General features: G+C 36.2%; 1 protein-coding gene across 5 annotated transcripts in view; it reads right to left on the bottom strand.

The window, feature by feature from the left end:
* Window positions 1–365: 365 nt before the first annotated feature.
* LOC130141965 (tyrosine-protein kinase Fer-like) overlaps window positions 366–11,764 on the bottom strand; it is a 224,729-nt gene continuing 213,330 nt past the window's right edge. For all 5 annotated transcript variants that reach the window (XM_056323318.1, XM_056323319.1, XM_056323317.1 and 2 more), the window contains 2 exons: window positions 7,685–7,807; window positions 366–6,986 (listed from right to left, as the gene is read on the bottom strand). In XM_056323318.1, the coding sequence (XP_056179293.1) occupies window positions 6,832–6,986; window positions 7,685–7,807 (278 nt within the window). In that variant the 3' untranslated portion in view covers window positions 366–6,831. The remainder of the gene's footprint in view (window positions 6,987–7,684; window positions 7,808–11,764) is intronic.

The following is an 11,764-nucleotide window of genomic DNA, read 5'->3' as shown; positions in this document are numbered from 1 at the left end:
AAGGGGGAATTGTAGAAGCAGAAGCAGAAGTGTGGCCTTAGAATCTCTAAAGATCTGCACAATCCAGGCCTGGCATTAGAATAGGCCTGTAATTAGAATTGTGCTGAAGTTGCTGTGCTGAAGTTAACAAGAAAGGTAGCCTTGAGCTATTCTTGAATCCTGAGACCAAGTAATTATGTTGTGCCAACAGGCAGTGGCTGTAACAAGCTACAGCTGTTGGGAAGGCAGGTGCAGGGCCAAGAAAGATAGGGAGCAGTATGGGAATATAGGAAGTAGCAAACCACAAGGCTGAAGCATAGCAACGCAATTAGCTACATGGATAGAATGCTTATTTTAGTCATGATAATTAGGGGTGTGAGAACAGCACGCTACTGTTGCGACGGAGGGAAGACACAGTCACTCAATATGAGTGATCAGCAGACTTCGTTTATTGTCCCTTACAGTCACCTTTTATGCCTTCTTATAATTAGCTCATACATATTACAAAAGTTAAGCTCATTATTGGTTAGTTGCCTAAATACCAAGCCCACCCCTAGTTTCTCTTCTGTAGTTTTCTGTTCCCACCTGCAACATTCTTTTCCCACCGAAATCTTCCTGTTACTGTGTAACAAGGACAGCCAAAGACAGTGTATTTTGCTTTACTTCAGATAAGCTGAGAGCGATGTGCATTTTTGTCCAGCCAGCTGGACTATGTCTATGTGACCCTTTTCAGCTAGCCAGTTATCCATACGCTACTAACCAATTATATTTTTGCTTTACGAATATGCATGTGTATCGAGTCTATATAAGTAGTGTTAGAAACTAATAAAGTTGAGCAAGATGCATAACTCATATTGAGTAATTTCTTGACTCCGGCAAACCCTTCTCCCAACAGTTCTAAGTAAAGCATAAAGTGTCTTTAAAGAAACTGGTTTAAAACCAAACTAGCGTTTAAAATATAAGTAATATGAGTAAAATTTTGGGTTTTATTATAAAGTAAATAGAGAACTAGGCCATGGGTAAAAGAAACAGTATAAAGTTTGTATATATCTTCAGATTACTGCATTCCTCTTACCTGGAAATGATTGTAGAAATGGGGAGGTTAGCTTCCTAACACAGTTCTGGTTTGAGGAAAAATATACATGGTCTCACACCCTCAAAGCTGCAAGGTTCTAGCCCTAAAGTTCTGAGCCTGTTTTGACATGTCCTTTCCCTTGTGCCCGTTGGGTTACTCTTTCTTTCAATCCCTTATGAATTATAAAAGGTAGCCACAAGTGACAGTCAAACTGTAAGCAGGGATCACACAGGTATTAAATTCAGAAACTGACAACATAATTCACATAATTATTTTTTTCTTTGTGAAATACAAAATGTTTTGTATAGTAGCATATTCAAGAGCAGTGTTACTAAAGTTGATCTTCCACTTGACTACAGAAGAAAGTAAATAAATATGTGCTGTAAATATCAAATTAAATTTGAGACAGCTTGATGCAAATATTTTACATTTGTTGGAAGGGTGCAGTAAAAGAGGGACTGGAGAAAAGTCAAAGAATTATTCAAAAACAGTCTGCAGTTTACAAGAATACCGAAATTCTGTTTTGTAACAGCATACAAAAGTAAAAAGCTAGCTTAAGTTGAAAAGTGTAGCTTTAGAGTATATAAAAAATTGGCAAATAAATAAAGTTTGAATGCATATCTATTTAAAATTATAAAGGACAGACAACTAACAATTGTATTAGTTATCATTTTCATACTTGTTTAAAAGCAGATGAATCACAAATGTTTTGGTTTTTACATGTGTACTTTTGGGAAGAATACCCATTTCCAGTGTTATGCATTATCGATCTGTTTCACAAACATATTTTTTAAACAACAAAGAGTATAAAAGATGCTTTACCCAATATTAAACTTGATGATGCATACTTTGGCACAAATTTGAAAAAAAATTTAAACATGTTTGAAAACTTTATCTGTACCCTACTCAAGGTTAGAAGTGTCAAAACTTGTGTGTGCTAGTGGGTCAGCGAATCAACCTTCCCACCTTCCTCAGCATCCCTCCTCCTTCTCCAGATACCTAAAACTATACAAAGGAAAATTAACACGTAGTTGAAAATAATAGCAGTCTTACAACTATTAGTTCAAATTTTTGTATCTGGAAGGATTTTGAATATGCATATAACTACACAATTCTTTAATAGAAGGGATGGATAGGTGCTTGATTTTGGCTTTCAGTCTCCAAGATGTCTTTATCTGCCTATCTTTTGTGTCCCACATAGTGAGCCTAAATTCTGAGGTTTTTCTATTACATGTTTTTAGCATTTTAGTTAAAATTAGGTGGGAAACTCTGTGGAAAAAATAAGTTCTCAGTTAAAGGTAATGATACAATTAACAGTGGGAACAGATATTTTTCTTCTAGTTGGTAGGTCTACTGAAGACTCTGAATCTGTGGCATGACTAAGCAGAAGGTAGAGGGAAGGCAATAATGTCATATCTCTCCTCTTTCCTTAAGCACTACAACTTCAGGTGTTGTAATGAATTTGCTATATACAGAGATACAAGAAACTTCCAGTCTCCAGTGAATTTATTAGTGATTTGTAGCAAGCATAAACATGCTATAAAAAGGTGCCATACAGAGTGCAAGATCTTCTCTATGACAACCTGGCTGCATCTATGCTGCATATCAAAACAGCTGAAAGCACCTGAATTGGTTACTATAATTCAGCAGTTCCTTTCACTGAAAAACTGAAGAGGAATAAAGGTACAGGTTTACCTCTGTTGCGACGGAGGGAAGACACAGTCACTCAATATGAGTGATCAGCAGACTTCGTTTATTGTCTCTTACAGTCACCTTTTATGCCTTCTTATAATTAGCTCATACATATTACAAAAGTTAAGCTCATTATTGGTTAGTTGCCTAAATACCAAGCCCGCCCCTAGTTTCTCTTCTGTAGTTTTCTGTTCCCACCTGCAACATTCTTTTCCCACCGCGATCTTCCTGTTATTGTGTAACAAGAACAGCCAAGGATAGTGTATTTTGCTTTACTTCAGATAAGCTGAGAGCGATGTGCATTTTTGTCCAGCCAGCTGGACTATGTCTATGTGACCCTTTTCAGCTAGCCAGTTATCCACATACCTCTGTGTAGAATTCAAGTGAAATGTAAATGCTTCTATTGAACAGATAGTTTGTGGAAGCAATACTGCTGTTCAAAATATCAGTAATTTTTTCAACTAAAAAATTTATATATTTAAAATGCATTAAGCCATATCAACTTAGTCACCTAATGAAAAATTGGGTTCCCTGTAGACTTTTATTGACTTAGCAGTGCTTGTTGTTTGAAGTTTCAAGTCTCAGAATTTGGGAGGGTTGTATAATTACTGGCATAATTAAAGGTTATATGATGTAAAGAGGTCAGATTTCTAAAAGCAAAATGGGTGACAATAATGAAAACTAATCCTATTTGGAAAGTTCTGATAAGTAGAAGGCATGTTTAAAGTGAAGCTCAAATGGAACTGAGGAATTGGTATTAATTTTAAAGGTAGTGTTTTGGATCTGGTCTGACAACATCATTCCTTTGGAAAGGGGCTTAATTGGCTTAATAGTGTTCGATAAGAATAGGAAAAGGTTGTTCTGTATTGTAAATTAAGCAGTGGGGAATGTTCTTGTTCTGATGTCTTTTATGATGTAGACAATTTTATATGTATTTAGGGTTTGTAGCTTGATTAAACCATGATTTGAACTATGTTTCACCTTGGATTCACAGTTACTAAAATTTTCATACAAACACATTGCCACAGGTATAAAGGTATAACATCACTATGAAACTTTTGAGTCAAACAAAATCAGGGATATATCAGAAATTTTGTCTCACAAGAGTAACTTTCTTGAAGTAAGTGAAAGGGGAGTACCTGTGGTAGAGCTGTCAGAGTTAAGAAATGTTTGGGAGGTGCAAAGGGCCAGATTCTTCTGGTTTAGCAGTACAGTGCAGCTACAGCTGTTAGCCTACTGCAGCCCTGTTTAAAGAGCAGAAAGATTCTTTAATAATTGAAGCACAAGTTCAGAGAGAACTAGTTTACATATTAGTAATCCAAGTATTCTGTTTTGCTATTGCATTTAATATTTGTGGATTTTTTTTATGTTGAGAAAGACTGAAATGACTGAGTTGACTGTATAAAGACAGTACTGTGAATCTTTTAAATATTTTTTTTAGTGGTGGAAATGTCTTCCTCAATAGCCTCAACATGTACAATTTAGAAGCAACCTCTATCAAAGTGATTTTTCTTTTAAAAGCATAATTGCCTTAAACTGAAGAAGGGTTTTAATGGAGAAGCATGAGCTGTCTCTCAACCTATTCACAAAATTTCAGCTATGTAGCTGATTTATAAACTTTTGTAGTTCTAAAACTAGATGAGAGTTCCAAATAGTGGCAATTTAGGAATACTTTTTTTTCCCCCAATCCTTCTTTGCTAGTAGCAGTATGCATCCTATGTTGTCCTGTTGGATAACAGTTCATATTTACCTATAAAACACCAAGACAGCTGTTGCAAGTTTTACTTACAAAGCTTTCAATTCTGGGAAGGCAGAGGAAGAAAGTATCAACTTCACCTAATTCTGTTTTCACTCTGTGACCTCAGTCAACTTCATTTGAGAATTTTATTAATTCTTTTTTTTTTTTAAATACAGCTAACAGTAGGACAAAGATAGTGGGAGATCACAACCTCCGACTCAAATAGTCCCCCCAAAAGAGGGCAAAATCCTGCTTGAGGAGCATGTGTAGTTAGTAGAGAACTTCAGTAGTGCTATTTGAGGATGTGTACTAATTTGCATTAAAATTGAGAAACTTGTAACCAATCCTGTGTATGATGAATGAATATGCAATGTACTATGAAGCATAAAAAGTGGACAGATGAGGGAAGAAGTTAGGGAAGACTCCATCGTAACTTCTGGGATCAGTCGATGGGCTGAACCTGTCATCTCCCCCATAGGGATGCCTATTGGGTAAGAACTTTTTTCTATGACTAACTTATGCTAGCTGCTATTAGATATATTGCTTAAAGCTTACTTGCAGTTACTTGCAATCTTCGAACCTTATTCTGTCACAAGTTTATATTAATAAAGAGTATTATTCCATAAAGTGTTAGTGTTAGTCCTTCGTGGGCACTAGGAGTTGCTGGCAGCGGGTAACATATTTGAATAAAGTGGGAAGACCTGCTGAGGGGTCCCCCTTATGCTGTTGGCACGTTTCCCTGAACAAGTCAGTCAAATCGCCCTCTGATCCAGCAGGACTTCTCAGTGAAGGGTCCCTATAGCGGGACATTGACAGACCGGTCAGGCACAAGGGTCTTGCCTTTCTTGGGATGCTGATAGACAGATCAAACACTAGGGGTCGAGAAAATCTCCCCTCCCCTTTGCATGACATAAATCCTGCCTAAATGATGTCTAAAAACATGGTGCTCTAAAATGGCTAGTAATATACAAATTCTTGAAAATTAAAGAAATCAGAATTAACACATAAATTCTACACCTGGACATATATTCCAATTATAATTTTATGTAGAAGATACAAAGGGACATGATAGTCCAAGTTGCAAAGAAAACCAAGAGTCATAGTAACAAACTTTGTGCCTTTCCTCCTCTGAATGTTGAGTCTTTATTCTTTCTGTAGGAATGTTATTTTTTATACAAACTTTTTCCTTCTTGTTGGCACTTGCAGCTCTACTGTCCCCAGTCTTTTGAAATCTGATTGTAATGATTTTAAAAAGCTAAATGGTTAATGTTTCTACTCTGCCTCGATCAGTCTGCTAGAGGCTTAAAACATATTTCCTTATGGCATAGAGAAGCAGTGTTTTTATTTGGATACTATGCATGGAATGTACTTTTGTTTAGCTTTTGCAGGCTTCAGTTGCATACTGAGAATTACTGCAAATTGAAGGAAAAAACAGGATCAAAAGCATATCTAGTAATTCACATTCTTTTACTCCTCTAAAACTAATCCTATTTGTTATATATAACATGCTGCTATCTTTAGCAAATCTACTTCTTGTTGACCTTTTCTACATGTGTGCACCTACTGCTTTTACTTATTTTTTGTAAGGCAGATGATTTGCAATATTTGTTAACAACATACATGTAGTCAAGACTTGAAATTGGCTTTTTTGTTTGTTAAATAAATGTAGTTCATTGCAAAAGAGACATATCACTGAATTCTGATGGGTTCATAGGAAAAAAGCAGAAGCTTAAGTAAATCACATCCAAAGTCAGAAGTATTTACTATAATGTGATAAGAAATACACATGTAGTTCAATTTTCTAGAAAAGAAAATTCTGGATTTCCCCTTACATCCAGAATCTGACCTTCATCCTTAAACAAGGTATCATTTAAAAATATCAGTTGCATAAAGAATTTAAAAAAATATAAAAGTGTCTCATTGATATACTTATCAAAAACTGTCTTCACTTTTAAGGCCATCGTGTGACACAGTCACCACATTACAGTGCCATAGTGTTGATATCTGAGACAGGAATAGGAGAGAGAGAACCCACCATAATGTAGAAAACCTCTGAAAAATTTCACTAGCATTTACTTGCTGTAAAATAGATAGAATCCACAGTCACAATATGTGCCTTTCTATTTATGTGTATCATAAATGACAATATTACTGTGACTGGATATACAGCATTTGTCAGAATATGTCTTTAATGCAGGTGTAGACATCATTGGTAGACTTGTATATATAAAAAAAGAGTTAATTTTAAAGTAGTTAGAAGGATATTGCAAATAATGTTGTATAAATGCATTGTTTAAGGGGAAATATTACTTTACTGGAAAATAAAGTCCTACAGACTGAGTTGGCACTAGTTCATCACTATGTCACTTTTTTTTTTGCTTGAAGACAGCTCTTTCTGAATCTCACTGAATTTTGGCCGGTTTTCAGGTTTGTAGGCCCAGCACCTCTGCATTATTTTAAATATTTCTTCTGGACAATTTTGTGGTGCTGACATTCGGTATCCTGGTACACAAAAAAGGGAAAAATATATAGCATTGATAAATGATACATATTGACAAATTTAAAAAGAAACTAGCAAAATTCAATATTGTTGTATTAAAAAAATATTATGCAGTAGAAATATGTAGAGGATAAAGAGTCCTGAAATGCCACTAAAGATGATGAAATCAAAGACCTGAAACCCTGTTCACAGTTATTTACTTTTATTTAAGTCTTTTGATTATTTTGTAAAAGGGAAAAAATACGTGGCATTTGCTGTTCAACCAGCTTGTCAATCTCCACCATAACTTAAAATTTTGTCTGAAATACTTTAATAGAGAAGATGATAGAATGATATAATTTTTTTCCCTAGCAGTTTGGAATATTTCCACTTGCATTATCTTAACTAATTTATTCTGGTAAAGCCTTTATTTGCACAGCAATCAATCCCTCCTCTCCATTTCACCTTTTAGTTCTGTAGCCATGGAAGCCAACATGCTATAACTCTGTCCTCAAGTCACTAGTCATTATCTTCCTTTTTGCAATAAGTCTATAAATCACACTACATCTCCCAGAAAGCTAAACAGCAATTAAGTAATCTTATATTTTTGCTAAAGTAGCTAAATAACCCATATGTTATTTCTTTGACATTTTTTATACTGTATGTATCTACAGCCCTATGGATCTACACAGCATCTCTTTTGCTCCCTACAGTTAACTACCTTTCTCCACTTGTTCTCGTGCTTGTTGGTTTGTCATTCCAGGGTACGGACATACTCCTAAACTGAAGGTCTCCCACAAAAGGATTCCAAAGCTCCATACATCACTCTCAGATGTGTATCTCCCTAAGGAAAGGAAAGAAAACCAGTGGCTTAAATTAGAGAATAATTAATGTATTACATAATTATGGCCACATATTTTCTGCAGAGGTAAGTGTTATTTTGGCAAGCTTTAAGCATAATAAAGCGGTAGCTCCTAATGAACATTCTTCAGATATCATGTTCTCCTGTATTTCAAATTGTAAGCATAAATTATCTTAAAAGTTAATATCTAGGAATAATATAAGCTAACCTAAAGTTCTGTAATTTGACAGAGACTTGTTACACAAAGCACATGGTTGAGAAGATCTTACTATGTTGATAATTTTCCATGTAAGTTAAGAATTTATTTCCATTTACTGCTCAAAAATATTTTTTATTATCTTTTAATATAAAAGGACATAAAAATGTCAGGTTTTTTTTTCCTTGTTTATAATAACTTTCAACTCTGAACATACTTTTAAAAAATGTACCTTTTCCAGTTCCCTAATATAACACGAATCCTCCAAGAGGAGCTAAAGTCATTGTAGTTCTTAATTGCAAAGAGGACCTGGGTTTCTTACTCTGAGAAACTGTTCTCTGGAAATGAATCTACAGTTGCTTCAACTGTTGTTTAATTTGGACCTTGAAGAACTAATGCACCCAATCAGGTTACAAATAAATAATCTGGCCTACTACTATATTCAACTATGCTTCAGACATATGGTAAAATTAAGATAATTTAAATCCAAACCTCTTTGTGGAATGAAAGCTTTATATTATGGGAGAAGGACAGCTTTTGGGGGAGATATTTCTATTTCCCTGATGGATTCACATCAAGATGCACGTTATATCAGAAAGTGTAGGCTCCTAGCCCTTTGTAACAGGCCCCATGAAAATGTTACCTTAAAAATCCATTTATCATAATTTTTCATGACTGTATTTCTTTGTTACATTCTATGAGAGTCTTTAGACTTAAAAACATACACATGTTTGCAAATGTGTGTTTGTTCATCTCTGAGCATTAAACAAACCAAACTAACTCACTTCTCTTATTTCCCCTTCCTTCTGCCGCATTTCCAGAAAGGCCCTATAATCCCATAGCTTGTGTCAAATTTTCAGCTAAACATTTTAAATCCACTTACACTAGAAAAAAGGAAAATACATGTAATTTATAGCAACAGTTGGTGATATGATAACTGTTCTGAAGTCAGAAAGTTCAGTTTACTCTTAAACTAAATATCACTTCCGGCTGACCACTCTACATTAGCTTGTGTGATTAGTAGACAGTAATTAGGGACATTCACTTTGCTTTTTGTAGTAAAATTAGTTTTCTTGTCTATATATCAACTCTCTTCAGTTTGGCATCCAGTAATTTAAAACTTTTCAATAAAGTAATTTGATAGATATAAGTGATTTTTTTTTAAAAGAAAGTACAACTTCTGTAAAATTAATTCTCTGGAGAAAAAAAGGGCATACCCTTTCATAAACAAATACAATAGTTTATTAAGATTACAACGAAGTGTAAAAGTAGTACTGGAAAAACATACATTAAAAGTGCATTTTAATTTTGAGATAACTGGAAGCAAAAATGCCCTAAACCTTGGCCTAAATATGTAATTTTATTAAGTGTGTTTAAAGCAATTTTTCAGTTGCTGGAAGTGATGGAAATCATATACTCCCAAGTAAAAATAATGGCATGGAATGGCATTGAAGAATAACCACTGAACTAAAGGTTAAATCTTCATATGCTCCAGTAGCATCAAGATTTAATTCATGACTTCATACACAACTCTAACAGTTTCATTTGCCTTAATCCAGTTTCTAGACTTCTCAACCTGAATTTTTTAATTTACAATATTTTTGTGACTGCTATTAATGTCATGTAAGGTGAATCTATAAGTGTTTAAAAAAAGGCACTTTTATTTATTTTCTTCAGCACTGTATCATTCATGTAATGACCAAATGACTGTATTCCTCATTTTCCTCCAACCATTAAATTTTGCTAGTTAGAACTCACATGCTCAATGGCTGTCATGTAGATTTGAAATACTGTGCATTAAGTTCTGTTTCACTCTGGTATCCTTAAACACTTTCAGTTTTACCTATGCAAATAATACAATACTTATGACCATATTATTAGAATGGCAAAACACAAACCAATTATTTTAACTTGCACTTTTCAAGAGAGTGGAAAAAATGATCCATCAAAAAAACATGCATCAAACAAAATAGTGTGGTGGTTTGACCATGGCAGATTGCCAGGTGCCCACCAAAACTGCTATATCACTCCCCTCCTCAAACAGACAGGGGAGAAAAAATATAACAAAAGGCTTGTGGGTTTTGATAAGGACAGGGAGATTGCTCAGCAATTACCTCACGGTCAAAACAGACTCAACTTGGGGAAAATTAGTTTAATTTATTTCAATCAAATCCGAAAAAACACCTTCCTCCCACCCCTCCCTTCTTCCCAGACTTAACTTAATTCCTGATTTCTCTACCTTCTCCCACCAAGCGGTGCAGGGGAATGGGGTTATGGTCAGTTTATCACACATTGTTTCTGCTACTCCTTCCTCCTCACACTCTTCCCCTGCTCCAGCATGGGGTCCCTCCCATGGGGGACAATTCTCCATGAACTTCTCCAGCGTGAGTCCTTCCACGGGCTGTAGTTCTTCACACACTGCTCCAGTGTGTGTCCCCCATGGGGTCACAAGTCCTGCCAGCCAACCTTTTTCGGTGTGGGCTTCCCATGGGTCACAGCCTCCTTCAGGCATCCATCTGCTCTGGTGTGTGGTCCTCCATGGGCTGCAGGTGAATATCTGCTCCACTGTGAACCTCCATGGGCTGCAGGGGGACAGCCTGCCTCACCATGGTCTGGTCTTCACCACGGGCTGCAGGGGAATCTCTGCTCCGGTGCCTAGAGCACCTCCTCTCCCTCCGTCTTCACTGACCTTGGTGTCTGCAGAGTTGTTGTTCTCACATAGTCTCACTCCTCTCTTCTCCCACTAGCGCAGATATTTCCCCCCCCCCTTCTTAATATGCTATCACAGAGCCGCTACCACCGTCACTGATTAGCTCGGCCTTGGCCAGCGGCAGGTCTGTCTTGGAGCTGGCTGGCATTGGCTCCAATGGACATAGAAGAAGCTTCTGGCAGCTTCTCACAGAAGCCACCCCCGTAGCCCACTCACTACCAAAACCTTGCCATGTAAACACACTACAGAAGTAAACATGAACTAATTTTAAAGTACGTGTACTAATTGAATAGACAGCCTTCATCATTCAAGGATCTCAATACCTGAATGATAACATGACTTAGAATCACTGAGACATAAGCTCTATAATCAGAATATTCAGGGGAGAAGGAACTATAGGAGTAATTATTTCAGATGGCAAATGATAAGTCTCCAGGTATTTGCCCATTTTTTTGTGGGAAGGAGCTAGGCTGAGAATCAAGCTGGGTTCCTGGGCAAACTGAATGGAAAGATGATTCGTTGCTGCTTTTGATGGGATCGAGAAGGAAGGACACGATAAATCCTTGTTAATCTGCATGTGTTGTACACAAATATAGCAAAACATAATAAGCTATAGCAGTTTGATACCTCACATTCAGCTTGCTGAGTCACCCAAATCAAATCAGTGGCTAAGTGCTATTCTGTTCAGTGGGAGACAGAGGGTCTTGATGGATGATTCTTATCTCTTTCCAAGAGGTGCTGCTGTCTTTTATAGTTATAACACTATGTTACCTATCCAATAATTGCTATTAGCTTCTATGTGCACATGATCAAAGCGTGACAGGCCCAATCAAAATACAGAGATTTGGCAAGACAGTAAAGTTATAGCTTCCGGTTACCCTATCTTGGTTTGCTATCAAAGCTTTTTGCAGCAGAAGTTTCATTTCAGTAAACTGATAATACCTACTTTAAAATCCTCCATAACAGAAAAAAGATTCCCCAGAGGTGCAACTATGAACAAACTATGAGGAATTTATGCTAGATAGTGGTGAGT

This window comes from Falco biarmicus, chromosome W, assembly GCF_023638135.1.
Source record: "Falco biarmicus isolate bFalBia1 chromosome W, bFalBia1.pri, whole genome shotgun sequence".
NCBI classification, from domain to species: domain Eukaryota; kingdom Metazoa; phylum Chordata; class Aves; order Falconiformes; family Falconidae; genus Falco; species Falco biarmicus.
The sequence above is the reverse complement of the archived record's forward strand: the minus strand, read 5'-3'. Positions and strand labels throughout refer to the sequence as shown.